This window comes from Lichenostomus cassidix, chromosome 3, assembly GCF_008360975.1.
Source record: "Lichenostomus cassidix isolate B80296 chromosome 3, HeHo_3.0, whole genome shotgun sequence".
In the NCBI taxonomy this organism is placed as follows: Eukaryota; Metazoa; Chordata; class Aves; order Passeriformes; family Meliphagidae; genus Lichenostomus; species Lichenostomus cassidix.
The window spans coordinates 27,262,893-27,287,176 of NC_139483.1; the positions used below are offsets into that span (position 1 = coordinate 27,262,893).

Below are 24,284 nucleotides of genomic sequence, written 5' to 3' on the forward strand. Positions count from 1 at the left end.
CAATATGAATTGTCATCAGATGTTTTGTGTTCAAATCCTGTTGTTTGCCTCGGATTTCTTATTACAATTTATTAGATATGTCTCTTTTACTAGGAGAGAGCATTATGAAGGCTGTCTTTAAACAGTAGATTGCTCACTGAATAGCTTTGTATTGAACTCTGAAGATGTTACACAACCTTTATTTTAATAAAGCCTCATATAAATGTATAGCTATATAATTTTAGATATGTCACAGTATTCAGGCCTGTGCAGCAATTGTGGTCTAAAGAAGGCAGTGTGGTTTAGCAATTTGAACAAAGGACTGATTAAGGGTTCGAGGGCTCTGCAAAAGACTTGCTGTAAATCCTTGGAAGAGTTACGTGTCTTCTTTGTATCCCAATTTATCTGTCCATAAATTGGAGCTGCTATTAATGTGTTGCATATAAGCCATGAGAAGTCTGTTAGAGATCAGAACAGAACCTGGGAGGCCTTTTTCCCAGGCTTGTCATATAACCTCAGGCCAGTTGTGCTTCTTTGGGGGCTTTGCAAACTCATTGAAGTGCTTCTGCTTGAAGTTAAGAGGTCTTGTCTGTAAAAATATGGTTTACACTAAAATTCTCTTGACTTAACTGTATCTTCTGGTTTGGAGGAAGCCTGAGCCAGAGGAGTGAAGTGGACACTGAAATAAAGCCTTAGAATATAAATAAATCCAAAACAGTCCTGCTAATAACAGCAATTCTTTGTCTCCTGACTTTGTGGCCTAACGTCTGAGGCTCAAGGGGATATAAATACAACACTCTGTGCAATGACTAATTACTCAAAATTCTGTGCATCAGCAGAAGTGGGACTTGTGGTTGACTCTAATATTATCAAATGCCTTTGCTATTTAATAATCTTGTAGCCGTGCATTATTTAGCATGCCGTTTGCACAAAGAACAGTGATTTTATTTCAGCTATCTCTCAACAAAGTAAAAATGCAGCTGGTAGTAAATGAAGCATTTGGCAGACAATGTGTCTGATGTACAGTTCTCTAACTTGCTAAGAAAAAAAAATGTTGAGTGTTTAACCTTTTCCTACCCAAGGATGGAACAAGGAGTAAACCTTTGTGGTTTTCCCTTTTCTCTTTTCCCCTAATCATAAAATGTAGCCTTTTTTTTTTCTTTTTCTTCTTCTTTTTCTTTTTCTTTTTGTTTTTCTTTTTCTTTTCCTTTTCCTTTTCCTTTTTCTTTTTCTTTTTCTTTTTCTCTTTTTCTTTTTCTTTTTCTTTTTCTTTCTTTTTCTTTTTCTTTTTCTTTTTTTTTCCTTTTCTTTTTCTTTTTTTTCTTTTCTTTTTCTTTTTCTTTTTCTTTTTCTTTTTCTTTTTCTTTTTCTTTTTCTTTTCTCCTTTTCTTTTTCTTCTTCTTTTCTCCTTTTCTTTTTTTCTTCTTTTTCTTTGTTTTTCTTTCTTTCCTTTTTTTTCCCTCTTCTCTTTTTTATTTTTTCTATTCTTGTTTTTCTTTTTTAGTTCTTCTTCCCCCCCCCCCCCCCCCATCTTCCCTTTCGTTTTCAAGGAGAGAGAAGTTACTACCGGACAAACATCTTATTTATCAGTGGAGTTTATTCACACACACCAACACGGAGTAATTGTGCCCAGAGCTCCCATTAACATCCCACAAACCGACAGCATAATAGCTTCCTTTCTTTAACATGCAACCCAAATAGGTCAATAAATAAGTTTAGTTCCAGTCATAGCCCACTTTCTGACTTAGCCTTGTGCATTCCCTCTTTTACAAATATGGAATCCATTGAATTTTGGAATAGAAAAACCATGAGGAGTAAGTTAATCTGCCAGGCACTCCAATCAGCGATTTGCACTGTAAGTCTATTTAAAGCTGCATCTATTATGTTCTGAAGTTCAGCTGAACTGTGAAAGGGCACATGACTGAAATCACTGCATGTGAGTTGACTCACAGTTAAGTCTAGATGGGACTTGCTTGGTTCCTCATCAGTTTCTGCTTCTGATTCAGGCCTTCTAAAGACACTTCAGTTTGTTAAGACTTGATCAGTGGCCTAATACCTAATACAGGTATCCAGTGACAAGAGGGATTGCAAGAGTGGCGTCCCTCTGCATTGGCAGTGAACTGAGAAAAGGTGGAGTAGGCTGGATGCACCTTCTCTCCCTTTGGAGGGCAGAAAGCTATATTATCCGCCTTATACAAATTGGAAAAGTGGAAGAAAAATGTTATCAACTGGGTGCACTGAAGCACAAGTTAAAAGTGTTCTGCTCCAAGATATATAGAGATGGAGTGATGCAGCCAAAAATGAAGCATAGGCATATATTGTCCCATGCTACTCCCTTAACTTCTAGACAACATTGTCATGGAAGGAAACACTGTTTATCTGCCTAGTAACTGTCTATTTTAATCTGTAAGAACAAACAATGTAAACAAAACGAGCAAACAGAAGCAAGCTTGTACAGAACAATTTGCAGCCTTGTTTTTCAGTGGAAGATTCCATGGACCACCCAGGCTTTGCTCTAGTCCTTTTCTCAACCACGGAGCATCTAATTAAATCCCTTTCCATTCCTGATTCTAAGTGGAAGAGAGCCTACAGTCCTGTACAGTTTCTTTCCAGATGGAAATGCATAATTTAACAGAGATACAGCTGACAGGGAGAAGTGGGCCCAAAGCAGTATTAGCATTTGCCACAAATTTCATTCAATTACAAGGGGTACTTAATGATGACATATTATAAAAAGAAGATTAAAGCCAATATTTAGTTTTAAAGCCCCTTCTAAGATTATAGAGTGCCAGGCAATAAAAAACTCATAGTAAAACTACTTTAGTGATACCAACAATTTTTTGGTTTGCTACACACGATCAGTAACACGTCATGGCATTGTGTCCCATTGTGTCCTACAGCTTTATTCCATATACACTTATACATATACAAAAAGTTGCTAAGCACCTTACATTATTTACTACTTGTGTGCTTACAACATGAGATAAAATACTATTCAGACAGCTGTTTTATAGACAGAGAACAAAACATGCAGACACTGGCTTGTCAGTGGCAAGTGAACCTGTTTCTATTGTTTGGCCATTACTTGTTCTTTATGCTTCTCTTAAAAAAAATAGGACTGGAGGAAAATTTTTATCAGGCTATCAGCTGTCTCATTTTTAGAACTGGACATCATTGTAGATGTCCACATAAAGGAGAAAGTACAAAGCAATGCAGAGTTACTTTGCATTGGATGCTTCTTGAAGAGGCTGTAGGGAGTTCATGAAAACATGCTACGAGCACAGGTGCTTTGGCTCCACTACTGGCATACTGAGAAATACTCCAGTTTGGAAATTAACCCAGTTGCTTATTATTCTGGACATAGAAAGGTAGGAATGCTGGCAGCACATATGTAGCAACTCAAATGTTTTGTCTGTGGGCCAGAACACACAAATGATACCACATCCAACATCTGCACCGGCAAATACGCTCTAATGAGGTTTAGAGAGGTTGAGTTCAGAAATATCTTTGTGCCATCTCACTTCTGGGATGCCTTAATAAATGAAACAATGGTATAATTTATGCAGGTTGAGAGCAGAGTAGGAAATTACTTTTATTGCTTCTCTTGGGCTAACTATGGTGTGCAACTCAAGTCAAAATCATTGCAGTAAAACATGCTGCATCCCTTTTTGAATTGCTCTCCTCATCATTTATGATGAGTCCAGCTCAGGGTCTCCTCCAAGAGGATGCTCAGTCCTGGCGTGTAGTTCACCCTGTGTCGGAGTAGATACTAGGCAGCCAGTGCTTGCACACAAGGCAATGCCAGTTGTAATGGTACATAGCACTCTGGGATATCTGAGTTGCAGAAAGGATGAAGAGGAATGAAGACCAACTGTGTGCAGCCATCCTTTCTAATGAAATTCCTGCAGTTAAAAATAGCTAGTGGAAGCTGGTGCTTCTGGCACATCCAGAGTGTCACCTTCCCAAGTATCTTTTTCTGGCCCGAGCTGTAGGAAGTTGCAAATGCGATCTGCTGTGTAATAGTGCAGCATATTCTTGGCCAAACTCTTCATAATTTTTTCCTCTTCATGGTTAGCTAAAAAATGTCAAAAGCCTCCCTTTCTTCTTTAAAACTATTCTCTGCAGAACCAGGTGTCATCCAGGCTGTTGTGGAACATAACTTAGTCTTCTCATTTCTTCATATCAGTTCTGGCTGTGGTGAGAGAGAAGGCAAACCTGGCTCTGGAGCCCCTTGCTTGCCTAGTTGCCTAGAAATGCCAATTGCAGTAATGATGATATTGAACAATATCAGATTTCATTGTTTCCCCCAACAGAATTTCCAAAGCCAAGTAATTTTGGTCACTACAGAAACCAGAAAGGTTTGAGTTGGATTGGTGATATTGCATAATTAGGTTTTCAAAAGAACAAGAACAGAGAAATGAGAATAGTGGGGAAATCAGGCTTCTTGCTTTTGCAAATTCCAACCACAGAAAATGCCAGAAGTTGTATTTCCTATCAAGAATAAAGGAGCTAATCTTCAGTAGTCTGTCCTGTGGACATAATATATTTTGCAACTTTCATTCATTAGAGAAGTGGAAGGAAGCTAAAACTGTAAGTTTTGGTGATTAATAGCAGTAACCTATAGGAATGTCTTTAGTAGCAAGTTTACAGTTGAGTGTATTGATTTGCCACTTTTCTCAGGGTTTTCTTCTGTGTCTGTGTGTTTAAAGGTAGACATACACACATAAAACCAGGTGTTTTAGAAGAAGTCATCTGTAGAAAAGCAGATTCTCGACTTCTGGCAGCAATGTTTGTCAGCTGCCCGAATTTGTTTATTCATTTCATAGACACAGAAATACAGGAAAAAGGTGAGGAAATTCTCTGGAAGCTTGTGCTTCCTTGCTGGTATCTGTGATTTTGTTACTGAAATCATTAAGCAGGCAGTGTGTGACTTGGAAAGATCCATTTTACAGGGAAACTCACAGAGAATGCCTTCCTGTCAGAAGTAGTGCCTTGGTGGTCACCTCCTGCTGAAGACCATGAGTGAGGTGAGGGAGCCCTGTTTTCTGAATTCCTGCCCCATAGGTTAAGGACAAGAGAATGAGTGGGGATATACTGTGAGGAGAGCAGCAGATCTGGCTTGTAAGTCACATCTAACTGAAATTCGAGAGAGGAGATACAGCTTGAGTACTCATCGAAATGATTACACAAACTCACTTGGAAAAAGAATGCAGGGAGCTGGCAAGGGGACAAAGCTGGGGAGAGCTCAGACAAAAAAGCTCCTGAAGTTTGGTGGGTTTTTTTTCCTTCCAGGATGTGTAGTTCAGAGGTAGGCAGAAGCAGTGGCCAGCCAACAAAGGCTAGATGCTGTGGTTTTGAAAGAGGCGCTCGAGCATATGGAGCTTTCGTGCAAAAAAAAGAATGTTTTTTTGATCAATTCCAGGCGAGATGGCAGTTGTGTTATTCTGAGTGCTTCTCATCAGATTAGATGGGATCACTAAGAGTCCTTTGGCATTTTCAGTCTGACAGAAAAAAACCCACATGTGGCTAGTGAAATTGCCCAGGTCAGAGATTTCCTTCGTCTTATTTAACTGTTAGATTATGGGATCCTGAAGTCATGTCAGCCTCATATCTGATACTGGGTGACACAGTTAGTTATAACTTGGCCAGTTCTCTCCTGGCTTGGGTGGGAAACCCACTGCCAGAATTTCCAGTGTATTATCAAAATGCCGTGATGTATTTTGGGCAGAGTTTTGGCTGTGGTTTCATTTCATCATTAAATGATATTTGTGAATTAACACATAAGCATGAGCTTTGTTGGGACGAAAGCACAATTTGGCACAAGTGTGACATGAATAATGAAAGGAGTGAAGTACTGCTCAAGGAAATGAGATAAGTGAAGCTTTTGATTAGAGTAGGAGAGTAGCTGCATGTTGTTGAGGCTTGATAAACCAGTTTGAGAAGTACAAATCAACCTTCTGAGGAGCTGCTATATTTAGCACCGGGCTTCAACCACGACTCTTGATTCTGTGCATGTTCGTATTTTGGGAAAGGTAGATACAGCTCCTGTAGCATGTTCAGCTGAAAGTCCATCTTCTGTCTATTAGTGGTGATGTCTGCGTGCTACACTGTTGTTGACACATTGTGGTTTATATGCTGTGCTTTGCAAGAGTGCCACTGGAGAGTTTTGTGTTCAGATGAAGTGTAATGAGAATTTTCCAGTACTGCATTTTGTATGTCATATGTTTTTTATATGCACTGCAGGGGTGAAAAAAAAGTGTGGAGGGTTTCTTCTGCTGTTTCTGAGTTTCTGTGTGAGGTATGAACTCCCAGATCAAATGAAAGGAAGTCACAGATCAAAGCTCAAGTGTGGAACCAGGGAAGAAGCAAGTAATGAAGACAAAAACTAACTCAATCTTTAACAGAAAATTTACACATAAGTGTATCCCAAATTGAAAAATTCCATGCCAAAATATCTTTTGCTCTGGTAGTGCAGGAATCAGAATAGTGGTGAATTGTTCGGTTGACAGGAATCTCACAGGTTCAGCAACATGGATCCATTGTTTTCAGAATGGTATATGGAACTCCCTGTTCAGTGCTCTAACTCCATTGTGTAAGAAAGAAATAAATTTGTCACCTCTCATTAATGCGATCTGGAGTTGAAAGGAGTTTATGTGAGCATCATCACACTGAATTGTTTCGATGATTCAGAAAACGGAGTGCTCCCTGTGGGTGAATACTTTGTTGGCTTTCTGGGGTTAGACTAACAGTCTACTATGCAGAATAACTTTGTTCCCTGCTGATGAGCAGCATACTGGAATATTATGAACTCTCCTGTGATCTTCCCCAACTTTCTTCAGTGTGCACTAGGAGAAAGAAATCACCTCATAGACACCTTGCAGTATTTTTCTTGTAAACTGTGAGGTGGGAGCTCCGCTCTTCTGATCCTGGTGAAGAGTCCAGCAGAGCTGTGGAGATCTGCTGACTAATTTTGCATATCTCAGTTTTAGGGTTCCCAAGCTGTGCCTCACTTTCAAAAGGATGGGTAGCTCATGTGACTTCTGTTAGCCCATGAAAGATCTGGAGCTTTGGATTCAGCCCACAGATGTCTCAAAGTGGGTGTTCTTAACATCCTTGATCTTGAGTTGGGTTAATTTTCCATCATGTGAAATGAGAGCACTATTACCTGCCTTCAAAGTAGATGCTGTATAGGGGCTTTGAAATGTAAAGCAGATACTTTCATCTGTGCTTTTTAGATGACATACAAATTAAAAATTGCAGAGTTGTGAATGTTGTATTTTTTATTTCAAACATTCACCACAAACCAAATATTTCAGGGGAATTCATGCATCTGTAATGGTTGTCACTGATTTTTTTAGAAACAGTGCATAACTTAATGTAGTAGGATGTTTCAGAAAGGAAATAAATTGCATGCAGGAGGCCTTGTATTGAGATTAATCTCTCAGGAATGCAGGGGGTTAACGGTCAGGCTGATTAATCACTGTTAATGAGCCATCAGGAAATCTGTCAGGAAGTGGGTAAAAATTCCTGATGGCTGATGTGAAGCATTGTGTGGTGTGCATTGGTTTTGATGTTTCTCAACTGATGGTCTACAGTGGGTGTAGTTTAGTTACCTCTGAGTTCCCAGGACATGTGAAGGACCAGATGATATGCTGGTCTTGTCCAACTTGAGTAAGTGAGCAAGACATTTTCCCCATTTATGGCTGTGCAAGTACATAGCAACATAAATGCAAGAAAGGCAGGGATTGCTCCTTCCCACAGCTTCCCGGAACAGAGTCTGGTAAAGATACAGAAAGGAAGCGTGATCATTCCCTCATTCTTCCGGACCGAGCCCACAGGGTATGGGGGGAAGAGTGGAACAGACAGAGAGCTTTCCCTGTGTGAACAAGGAGCCAGAGTGTTAAGACTTGGATACACAGCTGAGTTAATGAATTGCCTGGTGTTGACTGAGGGTGAGGTTTCACGTTGGCTCAAACTGATCCAAGATCATGCTGAAAGGAGTGTTTCTAACCTCTTTCTCCTTTGCTTTGGACTAGCTATGATGTGGTAATACAGCAACTTGCTGATCTGGGCGGAAACTATTGTTTCTTGGTCAGTGTTGGCTGGCCCAGTTGTCAGAAGGATCAGAGAACTGATCTGCCTCACTGCTTGGCCACACAAGTGCTAAATCTGATGTAGGGGAGGGCGTGGGAACATGAGGCAAGGATAAAAACATGAGTGGGGACTGAGCCTTTCAGCAGTAGCATAACCATGGATTGGCTTAAGCCTATTATGAAACTGCAGTCTGAATCACTGGAATTAAGAGTGCACTGTCAACCTACAGGGAATGCAAATTAAAATGTGTTAGCTTACACCTCCTGCCGTTGTTAAACAGTGGCTGATCGCAGCCACTCTGCACGTGGCTGGGAGGAAGGAGCTATGATGGGGTGGCATCATAACAGTTCCCTATGACTTGGTCTGGAGTGTGCAAACTGCATCCAACAGCATCAGAGGGTGTGTGGGGAAGGCAGAGGGGTAGAAGAAAGGAACAGACAAGCACCACTACCATGATTCTCTCTATATATTTTCCTTTGGCTTAGGACACTATCTACCTTCTATTTGTGACAAGACTGCAGAAACACTCAGTTACCAGAGAGCAGATTGAGCACAGTAGTATAGTTGGGGACTCAGACCCTGAACATCTGGGGTACAGTGTGCTTTTCCTAGTTCTTCTCCTTTATTTTCAACCCAAGTAGCTTTGCAGTGCTGTCTAGTCAGTGCCAAAAGCCCAACTTAGACCTAGCAAGGCAAGCCCTGCTATTTGATTGAAGTTCATTTGGCTCTTACTGTTAAATGTGGTAGTTCCCAGTTAAGGACTTCTTGTAATTTTGTTCTGGCTCAAAATTCCATGAAAAGATACAGGAATAACTGCGTTAGTGGGAAATCTCTTTGTAATTTTCAAATATTTCATGTTTTAGAAGTTTGTAAAACAAGCTGTCCTCCTCTAAGCACAGCTGTGCAGAGCCGCCAGTATCTGCAGAGTGTCCTACAAAGACAGCAATGCTTCCACACAGGGTCAGCAACCCCAGACACTATGGGAGTAGTCACCCTTGTTAGGCCATGATCTTAGGAAATAGTTTGAAGATAGTCAAATTCGTTTAATTTCATGAGAGTTTCAAGACAGTGGAATTAGTTTAATTTAAAGATTGTTTTAATTTAAAGTGCCAAAATATCTTTCCAGTGAAACATGAGGAAATATATGGGGATGAAAATGTTAACCTCCTGGAAAATAATGTTTAAAAGTATTCCATAGGCAAATAAATGCAGAAGTAAAATGAAACAGCCAGGAACATTTCCAGAAATAAATCATTCTCCATCACATAGAGGATAAACATGGATTCTTTCAGGGAGAAGGAAATCATAAAAACCCAAAAGCTGTATAACTGATTCATCCAGCGTGAGTGGGGTTTTCATGGCAAGGTTTTGGTAGGGGGGGACTACAGGAATGGCTTTTGTGAGAAGCTGCTGGAAGCTTCCTCCATGTCCGATAGATCCAGTGCTCCAAGAGGGACCCACCATTGGCCCTTCAGTGATGGTGGTGTAGCCCCTCTGGGATACTGTAGTTAAGAAGGGGTAAAAATACTGCTGTGCAACAACAGCTGGAGAGCAGAGTGAGAATATGTGACAGAAGCAACTGTGCAGATACCAAGGGCAGTGGAGAAGGAGGGGGAGGAGGTGCTCCAGAAGCCAGAGCTGAGATTCCTCTGCAGCCTGAGGTGAAGACCATAGTGAAGCAGCTGTGCCCCTGCAGCCCATGGAGCATCGTGGGGGAGCAGAGATCCACCTGCAGCCTGTGGAGGAGGCCCATGCTGGAGCAGGTGGATGCCCAAAGGAGGCTGTGACCCATGCAAAGCCCATGCTGGAGCAGGCTCCTGGCAGGACCTGTGGAGAGAGGATCCCATGCTAGAGCAGGTTTGCTGACAGAACCTGTGACCCCATGAGGGACCCATGCTGGAGCAGCCTGTTCCTGAAGGAGTCAACGATGTGGAAGGGACCCACTCTGGAGCAGTTAATGAAGAACTGCAACCTGTGGGAAGGACTCAGGTTGGAGAATTTCATGGAGGACTGTCTCCTGTGGCAGAGGCCCCATGTTGGAGCAGGGAAAGAGTGTGAGTTCTTCCCCCTGAGGAGGAAGGAGCAGCATAAACAACATGTGGCAAACTGACCACAATCCCCATCCTCTGTCCCCCTGTGCTGCTATGTTGGGAGGAGGTAGAGAAATTGGAAGTGAAATTAAGCTTGGGAAGAATGGAGGGTAGAGGAAGGCGTTTTAAGATTTGCTTTTATTTCTCATTATCCTACTCAAAACTGATTGGTAATAACTTAATTTCCTTAAGTAAGGTCTGTTTTGCCTGTGATGGTAATTTCTCCCTGCCTTTATTCCAGACCACAAGCCTTTTGTTCTATTTTCTCTCCCCTGTGCAGCTGAACGGGGGAATGACAGAAGGGCTTTGGTGAGTACCTGCTGTCCATCCAGGGTCACTCTACCAACACAGTGTCACCAAAGGATATTTTACCCCCTGAGCATTTCAGCTGAAATTATCTCCTAGCTGAGACATAGACCCTCTTGGCACAAGACTATCTGAATATATCCGAAGGCTGGGACTGTTTCTCCAGTTCCACTAGTAACCTTTCATCAAAGCACAGCCCAAGGATTCTTGTAGGGAGACATAGGCTTTTGCCACTTGTGAGCAATGGATAGTGAGTGCCTTTGCTGACAGCTATTTTTGTGTTACATAGGGCTAATTTGCAGTTCGGGTACAGAGTAGGCAGAGGTACAGCAAGGAATGTTGAGCAGATGTGACAGAGTGATAACATCCTTAGCATAATCCAGTATCACACAGTTGTGGAGTGCTATAAATACAACAGGAATTCTCCAAGGCCCAGTTCCTTCGACAGAGTTGAGCATCTCTGCATTGCCATGGATTTAGACTGCACTAAATCAGTGTAATCCTCAGGTTTCGTTTATTTGTGCAGTGCTGTGAATGCTCCTTGGAGACTATAAGCATCATTGCGAGCAATGTTAGTGGTTCTACATCATAAGGCAGTTTTTGACAGCTTTTGGATTGATGTTTTGATTTATTCACTAAATGAAGAATTTATCATTACAGGCAAACCATTTCTTTTTGTATTGTTATGCAACATCCTTTTCAGGTGTTTCTTTTGGCCTTGGTAACATGTTCTTACAATGTATTCAATGGAATGAATCCATGTTAATGCCCAGTCTACACATAGACTGCAACTTCTTAAAAATCACCTGAGAAAGGTTTTCTGAGGTTCAGTAACAGTGTCAGGTTTCAGGAGCCAGAGGCCTCTTGTATTCTTCTGTGGTTGCCATTGCTCTCTCCCAGGACGGGCTGGGAGGGTGAAGTCTGAGCAAAAGGTTGCCCTGGAGAACGGCAGTGCGACTGCTGCCACTCTGTGAACTGTAACTTTTGGCCTCCTGGTCTCCACATTTTTTTGGTGAGCAAGTCATCTTATTGTATAAGTGAAATACATCCTAATATTCTGTGCATGATGGATTGAAAAAGGCTTTACATGCTGGAAAGGCTGTTGAACAATATAGTTTCCACTTACAAAGCACTTTCCTTAAAAAGCTTCTCAGGGCAGCATTGTATAAAAATAGTTATACTAAAGTTGTGAACCAGCTTCTGACAAATCAGGACTAACAAAAGCTAAGGTATAAATAGAAGTGTTTTCATGGGTTTTCTCTTCTCTGGAAGCACAGAATCTCAATCAGTGCTGAATTGTAAGAAACAAAAATGCCCTTTTCCAGACACACAGGAAAACAAGGACCTTACAGACTAGTGGCACAGAATATAAATAGGTTTTCAAAACTGCTTCAAACCCCCCCAAAAATTAGTCAAAACCACGACATTTGTATTTAAGAATGAGCCACACCATATCAGACAATTTTTTTATCCAATTCTTTATTTTATTTCAAGCAAACTAGCATCTCCTGCTTTACAAAAAGGTTAAATATGTTATACTTTCATAATTATGGAATGAATTGTCTCCAGGCACTCAAGGATATGAGGATTATCTCAAAGTCTGCAGCGTATTAGAATTCCCGGAAGACAAATGCTGAAGAATTTAAAATATTACATACTCTGTATTTATATTTTGTCAGTGGGCACTCTAAATGCAGCCGACTGGTCATTTTTAAATTCATTATTTTTTGTGAAATAGGTTAGAATTATTTTTCTTAGAGCAGGTTTTGAAACAGCTAAATGTAAAGCTACTCTTTTCTATTTCAGTGTTTGTGTAATCTTGATTTTACTCTGAGCCTATTCCTTCTAATGCTCTGTGCCAGCCTTTTCTGAATCTACCAAACCTAATGTAGTTTAATCCACAATACCAAAGAAGGAATGTTTGTTTCTGTAAGCCAAAAATAGTTCTTACTGCAGTTAACCTTGCAGCTGAATCAGTTCTGCTATTGCTCTTTTAGTCATGTTTGACCAGTCATGTCTGCACAGTCCAGAAGCAAGGCTGAGCAGGGTATCTACATAATCAATCTGATGCATGACGCCGTTCTCAGTGCAGCAGCTCCTGTCTTGAAAACATCCCCCTAACAAAACGTTTACTTACCAACAACTGAATTTATGATACCCTTCGGGTCTGTAATAGCCAGGCTTTGCAGATACTGACTGCTTTGGTCTGTGCATGGGAAGTGAGGATTTCAGCAAAAGTTTACTGGCATGAAATCCTTCTGTATATTCTCCAATTACCCTGTAATCTTTTCTCTTGAAAAAAAAATGCTAGGGGGCCTTTTTCCATTCTGGATGGAAGTCTGCTGTTTTCTCCCTTCTCTGCTTTCAGAGTCATTTATCATTGTTCAGCCGTGCTAAAAGGGAGATCTCCAGCCATCGCACAACCTCAGAGCATCACCCATGAGCAGAGAGGCCCAGTAACATTGCAGGGAGAACTCACTTTCCAACTTGCTGGCACACTGACTGAGACTTGGGTGACACGTGGTTAGTCTTTTTTGTTCCACTAGTCAACAGTGGAGCAATTATTAAAAAAAAACAACTCAGTAAGATAGTATTCTACTCCATGCTGCTGCCAGGTAATAATTTGTGCTATCTGGCACCAGATATTCTGAGTATTACTCATTAAAATATTTGGCCACTTCCATTTCTCAGTGATCACTGTAAAAATTGAGTTCTTCCTGCTAGAGCTAAAGCAGAACAGATATGCATGCTGAAATCCTACTCCTGTCTGTAACAACAGCACCAAAATAGCTTTAATAATTAATCATGCCCTGATTAGATTACAAACTCTTGAGATGGAATGGAGATTTTTGTATTATGCATTAGACAAAAGACACTGGCAATGCTTAACTAGGAGTCACCTGCTCCTGCTCCACCTGCCATTGTGGGAACACTCCGGAAACCAGAAGGGAGACAAAAGCCCAACAGAAATTGATAAAAACCTTCACCTGCCCCTGGTATGTTCAGGAATACAGAACTGTTGAAACAGGTGCTGCTACAGCTGCAGGCAGGGGTACAACTTCACTTATTAACTTGTCATTTGCCAGGCCATGCTCTCCATTGTACCCTGATGGAAGAGAGCATCCAAACTCCAGGCCAAGCAAGAGTTAAGCAGGGAGCTTTCTGACTGGGAGCAGCAATGCAATGCCATTATGGAAGGGCTGGTCAAGGAGAGGCCAGGCCTGGGCTAGGGCCCCTATCCTGTGCTCACCCCATTAGAGTCCCTTGCAGTGTCCACTCTGCCCTGTATGCTGCTTGTAATGTTAGGGACAGATTTCTGTGGAAGTGTTTGGAAGTGGTATTGTTTTGCTGGAATGATATTATATGCAGCTGATTTTAGGACACATAGGAGTCTAAGGCTGAGAACCACTAGTTCTCAAAACTGGAAAACTACTTCCTAGTCTTAACTTCCATTAGAAATTTTGCTCAGGTGTTTTTACAAAATTTTTGCAGGCTCTTTGCTCTTGTCCCATGACTCTTGGGACCTATTTATTACATCTACAGAGGCAAAACCTCTCGGGGGAGATAATCCATATGCAGGTTCTGGAATGAAGTAAGATACTACTAGTGTGTCTAGTTTAATGCCTTCACAGTATAAAAGTATGATTTAAAAATAGGGATGTTTAGACCAGTGTGATACAAGAATTGGTATCAGTCTGTCTTTAGAAATCAAGTCAGTTTTAGGGGAGGAGGGGGAAAGAACACTGTGGACTGAAACGAGCAAATCAAGTTAAAAACAACCATTAATCAAGTTAAATCTTGCCAGTTGTTCGGGCCACTTCATAGCACTGAACATCTCTAAACAACAGTTATTGTTCTAAAGCACTTGGGAGGCGAACAGCTGTCATTCCCTGCTGACCAGAGCACAGTCAGTGGTATCTGGGCAAGAAGGTCAGAGCAAGCTGGGGTATGGCTGGTGCCCATGTGGGACAGATATACTCCCTGCCTCCTGAGGGGTCCCATGGGGCCGGCAGGGCATGACCTGGGGGTGATGGGTAGCTCAAGGGCCATGGTTGCCAGGGCTCCAGGTGAATGTCAACTCAGCACACAGGTGGCAAAGCTTACTCCAGGAATAAGAGTGGTTTATGTGACAGACACAATGATAATTTTTAATAGTAGTGGGAGTTTTTCAACAAACAACAACTAAGTTCTGGAAGCATCAAAATGTATCACTCTGCAACTAGGAATTTACGGATACCACAAGCCACATAGCTTACTTTTTTCCCTTTTTCTCTGCCCCTTCTACCACTGACCTTTATGAAAAACAGAAGTTAAATAAGAGAAAAATAGCTTTAATGAAATATCCAGGTTGAGAAATCAAAATCAGACACTCCAACAACAGGAAGTTTCAAAAGCAGTGTTTATAACAGCATCTTGCTGAACTATGGCACACTTGCTTTTCTTTAAGTTTTAAGCCATATTATAGCATTCACCTTGACTCAGCAGCTGGGCACAAGGATACTATTGTGGCATTAGTTTAGCTTTGCAGCATTTCCTAGGCATAGAAAAGTGAATTGAACTCAACCCCTGAACAATTTCCTGACCCCCTGCAATCAGTGCTACAACTTGTGTCTTTCCGGTAAAGGCATCTGAATTGTTTCCCTGTGCAAATACACTTAAGCTTGTTTGTTATTTTGTTCTAGGGTGCTGGAGACAGTTTTGTGGGAGCACTGGCCTTCTACCTGGCTTACTATCCCAACTTATCCATGGAGGAAATGATCAGGAAGTCTAACTGTGTCGCATCAGTGAGCGTCCAGGCACCGGGGACACAATCTTCATATCCTTACAGGAAGGACTTGCCTCAGGACCTTTTCTAATTGATTGTCTAACTCACTGTACTGATTTTATCTCATACCAGACAGCATTATTCTCCTGACTGCACTGAGGTTCTCCTCTGCTGACTGGAAAGGCCAGGAGAGTCTCTTTGCTTCTTATTTCAGGAATCCTGTGTGTTCCTGTTCTACAGCAGTAAGATGGGATGAGGGTGGTGGGTCTTTCAAACAAGGCACAGCAGGTCTCTCTGGCCCCACACAGCCCTTGGGCTTGTGGCCATCCCACACAATGTGCTCTACTGAACTACATGAAGTTTACAGCAAAACACCTGGAGGGTATTGGGTTCCTGGCAGTATTTTTACTTGATTTTATCTGAACTTCTGATGTGAAATGGCAGCACACGAAGCAGAGCATTAGCTTTGAGACTGCAGCTTCAGTGCTCAAACATCAGGGCCTGTGTTTTGTTCACAACAATCCTGGGATATTGAGCCTATGCCTGCCTATGCCCATGTGCCTCAGGTGTGGCACTGTGCTCTGAGCTTCACACTGCAAATAGGACAAGAGTGCTACTGAGCTAGACTTTGAAAAATGTTTCTAGCCATATTGCTCTAAACACAGGCCAGCTAATTAAGGGAAAAAAAGCTTCCAAAAAATCAGAGAACTACCCTGTCTGCTTTCACGTTTGACAAAAACCCAGGAGAGAGAAATCCATCTGAATAACCTGGCTGAAAATAGTACAGCCGTTTTAGCCATGGTAATAGCTTATCCAAAAACTCATCTAGGTTCCCATTGCTTCTTTCTTCAGAAGGAGCTGGTGCAACATTACCCCTCCAAGTAATGACACCAGCTTGTGGTCACTACTGTCGCATCTGTGGCTGGTAGGTTATAAAAACTTGCAATCTTGCCATTGAATTCCTGCTGTGGAAAATGTTAATTTTTATTGCTCTATAAAACAATAGTTCCTTTGAAGATTATAGCCTCTTTCACAATAGAAAACACAGACAATGGGATTTGCTATTTAATTTTTTTTAATTGAGCACTGTAAAAATAACTCAAAAGATAAATAAATGTTACTGTGATGATCTATGTCCAGGCATTAAGAATTTTCTCTCTCTACATTGTTTTATTCACAATGGCCTTCAAATCACAGGAGACGGTGATCCCAGTTCATTTCCTCTCTTTTCAGCCCATGTTGCTGGATTTCTGAATCAGTGTTCACCCTGTCCTCCCCCCAGACCGTCCTCTTCTCATGTATATATCAAGTCCAGTCATTGTTCATATAGAGCGGATTTTTCTCTTCTCCGTGAAGAGGACACGTTGTTTTGCTACATGGAAAAGAGAAAAGAAAAAAGAATCCGTTAAGAAGCCTGAAGTGTTAAAATTCAATTCAACTAGCCCACGTTCCTTTTCTCCTGGCTGCCTTCACTGCTTAAATGTGTGTGGAGCAACTGACTGGCACAGCACTGTTGTTAACCAACTCTTGAAGGAGTTTAGTGGTGCTTTCACTTTACCACATGTAATTTTTAGTTCTAAGATGTCCACTTTACCTCTGTGAGAATAAGTATCAGGATGCAAGTGACTGAAAACACTCAACAGCTGCTCTGTGTGACTATTCTGAGTCACAGCTGTTCCATGCAGGGACAAAAATAGGTTCTTTCTGCTTTCTACTACTCTTCAACTCCAGAGCCCAAACAACTACAGATGATGAGCTGGATCCAGTTGGCCTCACAGACTGACTGAGAAGTTAACCAAGTGTCCTGTGTCCTGTGGATCTCTTAACAAGGCACAAACTGTCCCTGTCCCCAGTGCCTAATGCAGGTGTTTGCAAAGTCACTACAGGTTAAGCACAGTCAATACATTACTAAAATCCCAAAATTACAAAATAAATCAAAGCAAAGCTTTACAATGCCATTTGAAAATCACCACTGTTTAGCTGAACTTCATTATATGAATTCCTTTGAAAGCTACACAAGAGCAATCCCCCCAATAACAAAATCTCTTCTTCCACATAAAAGTTTCGTTTTAAGAAATACTGCAGCTTAGTAACATTCTGTTGCTGCAGTTAGGAGGTAGTGAAACTTAGGCAATCCTGACACTACTTCACTAAAAAGCTTCATTCTGTGGATGTCCCAGGTTTCTGAGAAGTACAAAACATAAGGTGAAAACTCATGCCAAGAGAAGATGCTTCCTAACATATTCCTGATGTGAGCTGTTATGTAGACTCAAATTTACTTCCCTTCACACATGCAACACTTTCTCACATCAATTTCTCACTTGTGTTCTACTACAGGCTACAAAGATCAGAGCTTTCTTCAGCAACCTACTACATGTTCTGTCTGAGTTCTCTCTCTTCACTTTCCTACAAGTTGCAAAGCTTCTACAGGATCACTCTGCACAATGTTTCAATGCAATAATTTGTTTTTCTTATTCAAGAAAATAATCCCAAGGAACTCCTATTCCCCTTTTGTGTGTAATTCAAAAGGAAAGCCACAATCTCTGTCACCTTTGATGACAGCATATTGCTTCTCTGGTGTTTTTTCTCATCTCTCAAAGCTCCTGTACAGTTAGGTCCAAGAATGAAAAGGTAGTAATCTAACAGGAATATAAAATTTTAAGAAAAAATAAGCTTGAACCCATAACTACTGGCCATGCACTATCTACTTAGAACTGCTTAATAAATTTCTCATATTCTGTAGTTTTAAATAAGCCTTCTTTCATTACCTCCACCATGCTATTTCTAACACGGTTTGGCTTAAATTCTACGTTTACCCAAATTATGTTTTTTAACATTAAATTCAGATTTTAATGTTAACTATAGAAACTTGAACCCTTAGTCACCTTTCAAAAAGCTGGGTGAGTAAAAAGCAGTTTGGCAAGTGCTGTAACTGTCCAACAAATCAGATTATTAAACTGAGAAAATTGGCAAGGACTAGGGGAACATAAAAGAACCCACTAACTATCATCAACAGAGTGATATCATTTGTGGAAGAATTTGTGCCTATTTCTTTAGAAGAAAAAGTCCATTTTGTAAGTGATAGTTAAAATTTCTGGTCTAGAGCATCCATGGCAGCTTAACAGAACACTTCTGTTGATGCATACTTTGTGCCTGCTTGTTGGAGGTAGCAGTCTAGCAAACCACACAAAGAAACAGAATGAAAGAACTCCTGTGTCACTTGACTTCGCCAGTGACATGTGGCATGGCTGTCATCAAAGTCTCTGATGTGTCAGGCAAGTCATTACTTTGTTTCACTGCCACAATCTGTAAAATGAGAGTAACATTTACTTCCCACTGGAATGTCATGAAGAACAGCAACCGTACAGTCATTTGAGTATGAAACATGTTATGACATATTCTGCTTCGATGGGAAAAATCCTGTTGCATTCAAATCTTTCCCCCCACAGAATCAGAGAAGCTTATAAAAAGCACACTGACTTCTTCCCCATGCTCTTACCGATGGGATCGTATCTCAGCAAGACCAGTTTTTCCTGCAGTCGGAGTCTCCTGATGTTGAAACAGTAGCCTGTCTCCGCAGCACTTTTCATCCTCACCAGAATGTATCTAAAGTCACAAGAGATGTCTTTGTGTCAGTGCACAGGCACTCAGTGAGGACCCACCACATCTGCCAGGGCATGGGCCAACGGACAAGCTCTCAGCATACACGTTTGGCACAATCACGGAAGACATTTCATTTCAACTTCAGGGATGGGAGTATGAAAACTACATGCTTAACTTTTAACACAAATACTGAATCATAAGCTCCAGCATCAAGTTTAGGTAAATTAATTCCTCAATAGGATGCACGCCTTAAGATGAGTAGCTCCTCCAAGAAACTGAGGTGGGAGGAATAAAAACAGGAGAGAAGAAACAACAGAGAGAAAAATCAGCATACAATTGGGTCACCATTACTTAAAAGCTAATGGCAAGAGAGGAAGGATGATGGTAGTTAAAGATGTTCAGGCTGTAGATAACACTCTATCACAGACTATCACTTCCTCATGCAGAGAGGAAGCCGAGCAGATAGGCTGGAACAAGAGGCATGCAAAAGGAGAAGCAGAACCCCTTGGCACCTTCCATCCTGCTAGAGATACAAAGCTTGATGCTAACCCAGCTACGGGAACCCCCTTCTGCACTGCAGGGCTCTCGGTTTGTGGGGCAGGCTGGCAGCAACTGCGGTGTCCCAGGGGCAGCAGACTGAGGAAGCTGCTCCATGCCCCCAGTCTGGAAGTATGCCAAGATCCAAGCAACTTCCCACACACAGGGCATTTTCTGAAGTTTCAAAAGAAACGCAAAACCCTTTAACAAGTCTAAATTACAAGTCTTTCTCTTACAGTTCAATAAAGAGATGGATACATCTCTGCATTTGGGCATTCAGTTCACTTTCCACTTTCCTGTATTTTCCTGTTTCTAACACAAAACGGTCTGTCAAAATTTACCCATTCTTTCTCATTTGTGCAACTCTGACAAGTGTACTTCCTTCAGCTCTTCCTTTTCACCTCTACAATCTAATTTATTATTGAGTTCAAAATAAAGAGAAAGACACTGGATTCCTGCAGACAAATGGCCAAGCATATTCTTGGGATTATCCCTGGTTGTTGTCCTCTCCTGTACACCACTGCAGGTGTCCTGTGAAGTGGACAAAGACTCCTTTCCCTATACCTCACTCACTTCTCAAACCTCTGGGCAGTTTCCCCTTTCTGGGCGAATCAGTGGCATCAGTGTGACCAGGCCTTGAAATTCTTGTGCACCGCACATTTGAGGCCAGGCACAATACACCTTTTAGAACCTTTACACAATACCCAATTCAGAATAATACACCTTGTTCAAAAAACTCACTCCCCAGTGAAGAAATGTTAGCAAGGAGCAGAGGCAGAAAATAACAACAAGCTGTTGGGGCACAGGAAGAAACTCAGAGAGAAGTAGGATAAATAACGTAAGAACATATTCCAGAAGTGTATATGGGACTGTAAAAGAACAGAGAAAGAAGCATCAGGATAAAAAATAAAAGGGAGTGTGTGGCAGAAATCTCTAACATGAGTAACCCCATTTAAAAAAGCTACTTTTTCACCTTGCAGAAACCTCCTACTTTGCTGTGTTTGTTTTTATGAACAGGTAACAGTAGAACAATGTGATGTCAAACTGCTCTCTGTCAGGCACATACTTGGGAAGTGTGTTCTTAATTTAAAAGCCTAACAATTGTGCAGAAATTTTGTAACAGAAGAATCTGCTCAAACGTGGCAAGTGGTTGGTACTGGTTCTGCTGGAGGCAGATTCTTAAATAAACCAAAATACAGAAAATGTACCAAAGGCCATAGATCCCAGGCCTGTGTGGTACCAAATATAATACACTCACACAGAATGCAACTTCTGGGAATGGGAAGACAGGAATGTGTTCACATAAATGTACCAGTTTAGCCTCTTGGCTTTGTCTAGCTAATTTTCTTACAAATAGCATTTTGGATCTGAGTCAGTTTCTCCGCATCATCTTGTCTCCTTGTGCCCACACTGTAAGAGTATTGCTGTGCTCAAAAGTGTATATACTTTCCTTTCCAACCCTTAACACACCATCAGCTTATTTTACAGGTCAGAGGACTGTGACTAATTTTCTTCCAGAGCCCACTAACATCTCTTCTGAGCTGGACTACAGAGCAAACTAAGATGCCCAGAGCACTGACTGCACCCTACCCACCCCTCACATATAAACACAGGAATGTGCTAAGCCTAGGAAGTGTTCTGCACTCTGAAAAGTGTTCTGCACTCTGGGAAAGCTTCACAGCACCTGGACCAAGGTGCACGCCACAAAGACCCAAGCTCAGGTTACACTTTTAAGCTAAAAAGGTATGACAGGTGAACAACAGGAAGAATATGTGGATAATTTACAGCCTCTCTCTTAACTCACAGAGCACAGAGGTGTGCTTCTGCCTGTGCAGGGCACTTTGGAGATTACTGCTAAGCCAAATGTGACAGCCCATAGGACAAAACCTGCCTTTGCTGCAAGTTCAGAACCCATGGGGGAATATCACACCGCTCTGTACTTACCTGTGAGAAGACACACATGCAGAAGGACTGAGAGGAGGCAGCTAAACTCAAGGACTGCAATTCTCTCAGGTATATTACAAAAATCTAGAGAAGCTTAATATTTTGTGAAGATACAACATACCAGTAATCAAAAACTGGGGAGGAAAGCACCACTTACTTAGATTTGCTCTTGGCCACTGGCGTTTTTTGCAGCATGAAGAAGAGAAAAACAGAAAAAAACCGGTTACATTTTATCTTGTTTCCTTTATATGCAACATACAAAGACTGTTTTCCACTGCCTGACTTTGCTAAAGCCTCAGAGAGATAGTGTGAAGAGATTTACTGTCGTGATAAAGCACCACTCATTATTCCATGTGCTGTCAGTTCCCTGCTCTTTCTGCCATCACCTTTATAGGTGTCTGTGCAAATGCAGTACCCAGCATGACAGGCTGCACTTGCTGCAGCCTCCAGATGTTCTCAGAAGTTTTCAGCTTCGGTGCTGAGTATGAATTCTCTGGGTGAATGTGAAGTTAAGACAGATGTGGGCAACACTGCTGGTGGGAACTGCAGTCCCAGTCTCCCCGACTATGCTTCCACTCCCTGTGCTTCGGTTCCTGCTGTGGTGCCAGCACGAGGGTTGGCATGGCCACAGGTGCAGCGCAGGGAGCCCTTCCCAGGGGAGCCCGACCCTCCCACGAGGCTGGCTTTGGGTTCGCTGATCTGACCCAAGGCATAGCACCCAACAGCCTGAACTATTTTTCTGTCACCTCACTGAATTTAACGTAACCGTAAACCTGCAGCACGGTGCAAAATCCCACTAATATTAAAAAAAAAAAAAAAAGGCTCATGCATAGTGTTTCCGTGCAAGTCTTGTTGAGGTCACCCTGAGCCTCCTCCGGCGCACGCCGGGAGGCCCCGCGGCCGCAGGCGCGGAAGGGCAGGGAAGGGCCGGCAAAGGAGGTCGCGCCGCCGCCGCAGCCGGGATGCCCGCCCGCCCCCAGGCCCCCGCCCGGCCCGCCGCGCCCGCGCCACTCACGGGCCGCCGCCGTCAGGAACATCGCGCCGGGCCCAGCTCCCGCCCCTTCCGCCGCCACAAGCGCGTCCGGGGCGCGGCGGGGCCGAGCGGGCAGGGCCGGGCCGGCCGCCGAGGGGCGGAGCTGGCGGGGCTGCCAGCGACACGGGGCCGGGCCTGCGAAAGCCCGGAGGTGCTGCTGGCGGGCAGGGGCGCTGATGGTGTCCTGGTTGCATCCAGTGCAGCCTGTGGCCAGCAGGTCGAGGGAGCTGATCCTGCCCCTCCGCTCAGCCCTGCTGAGGCACCTCCGGAGTGCTGTGTCCAGCGCTGGGCTCCTCAGGACAAGAGAGACATGGAGCTGTTGGAGAGGGTCCAGCGAAGACTAAAGATAGTGAAGGGCCTAGAGCATCTCTCTTACACATGAAGGCTGAGGGAGCTGGGCCTGTTTAATGTAGAGAAGAGAAATATAAATATGTCAAAGGCCAAGAAATGGTGCCAGACTCTGGGTGGTGCCCAGCGACAGGACAAGGCACCGTGGCCATAAACTAAATCACAAGAAGTTCCACCTCAACACTAGGAAGAATTTCTTTACACGAAGTGTGGCAGAGCACTGGAACAGGCTGCCCAGGGGCATCTTGGAGTCTCCCTCTCTGGAGATATTTAAAGCCCACCTGGACATGTTCCTGTGTGATCTGCTCTAGGTGACCTCACCTTGGCAGGGGGTTGGATACAGATCTCCAGAGGTCACTTCCAACCCTAACAATTCTGTGATTCTGTGATCTCCCCACACAGGCCTATCCAGACACATGCCAGCAGCCTGTCCATGTGTCTGGTGGTGGCCGATGGCAGCAGGACCAGTGCAAAGGGGGGCATGCCAGGCTGTGATGGTCCCACAGCCTGTGCCCTCTGGCTGGCAGAACCCATGATCTGGGTTCTGCCCTACTGCATGGAATCATAGAGTGGTTTGGGTCAGGAGGGACCTTAGCAATCATCTCATCCCAGCTCCCTACCAAGGACAGGGACACCTCCCACTAAGACCAGATGGCTCAGAGCCCTAACCAACCTGCACAGGGCTGGGTCATGTTGAGCTTCTCATCAACCAAAACCCTCAAGTCCTCTGCAGGGCTACTCTCAATCTATTCTCTTATCCTTCAGTGCATTTTAGGCATTGGAATAGGTTGCTCAGGGAGATGATGGAGTCACCATCCCTGGAGGTTTTTAAGAGGTGCCTGGACCTGGTGCTGGGTCATGATTTAATGGTTTAGGGGTTACAGCAGCAGTGCTGGTCTGATGGACTAGCTAAAGGTTTCTTTCAACTCTGATGGATTCTATAATCTGCTAACCTCTGCCTGCCTTTGTTCCCTTTTTTATAAAAAAGGGGATGCTGCTGTGGTGTCAAAGTCCCTAAGTCATTAGGCAACTAAACCTATCAGTGTTCATGGTATGCTGTGCAAAAGCCATGGGCAGGGAGGCTCAAGGCAGGCATCAAGGCAAGTCTTCCTATTCCTCTGACCTGTTAGCAAATTCTAAGTTTTTATCCTCTAAAAAACTCACAGAAGGTCTGTGGCTTACTCTGCTTCCATCATTTAGGTAAACAGTTACTGATGGAATTCAAGTCCTTGAATATTTAGCAATTACTAAGGCAATAAAAATGTAAGCTTGACATATTTAGATGAAAAACAAGACTTAGAATGTATAATAACATGCAGTTAATTTTGTATTCTATGGCATGAAAATAAATTACTGACCCTATAAAAGACTGGAGCAAAACAACATCTCCAGGAAAGCATTGCTGCTTATGTCAAGTGTTTACTTGATATGTTGTTCCTTGATTCAGTTCAATTATTTCCAAATACTTCCTCTTAATGATAAAACATTTCAGTCTTTACTATGTAGCCTTCAGAAGAATAAATCTAGTAGTTACATAATCTGCCCATGAATATCAGAGTGAGAACTTGAAAACATTCAGGATGAT

The 24,284-nt window shown here is 42.6% G+C and overlaps 2 protein-coding genes across 3 annotated transcripts in view; one reads left to right on the forward strand and one right to left on the reverse strand.

Moving 5' to 3' along the window:
- RBKS (ribokinase) overlaps nt 1-16,367 on the forward strand; it is a 72,889-nt gene extending 56,522 nt beyond the window's left edge. For both annotated transcript variants that reach the window (XM_085055041.1, XM_085055042.1), the window contains one exon: nt 15,152-16,367. In XM_085055041.1, coding sequence (XP_084911167.1) covers nt 15,152-15,325 — 174 coding nt within the window. In that variant the 3' untranslated portion in view covers nt 15,326-16,367. The remainder of the gene's footprint in view (nt 1-15,151) is intronic.
- MRPL33 (mitochondrial ribosomal protein L33) lies at nt 16,292-22,473 on the reverse strand. The gene is made up of 4 exons (XM_085055047.1): nt 22,334-22,473; nt 21,476-21,494; nt 18,734-18,840; nt 16,292-16,606 (listed from the first exon to the last, which is right to left on the reverse strand). The coding sequence occupies exons 1-4, from the start codon at nt 22,353-22,355 to the stop codon at nt 16,557-16,559; spliced, it is 198 nt and encodes a 65-aa protein (XP_084911173.1). The 5' UTR covers nt 22,356-22,473; the 3' UTR covers nt 16,292-16,556.
- Nucleotides 22,474-24,284: the final 1,811 nt, after the last annotated feature.

Coding starts and splice junctions, on each gene's coding strand:
- MRPL33 (XM_085055047.1), bottom strand. CDS start 22,355: ATGTTCCTGACGGCGGCGGCCC. Junction 16,607..18,733: donor GCTGAGATACGATCCCATCG/GTAAGAGCATGG, acceptor TTTTCCATGTAG/CAAAACAACGTGTCCTCTTC.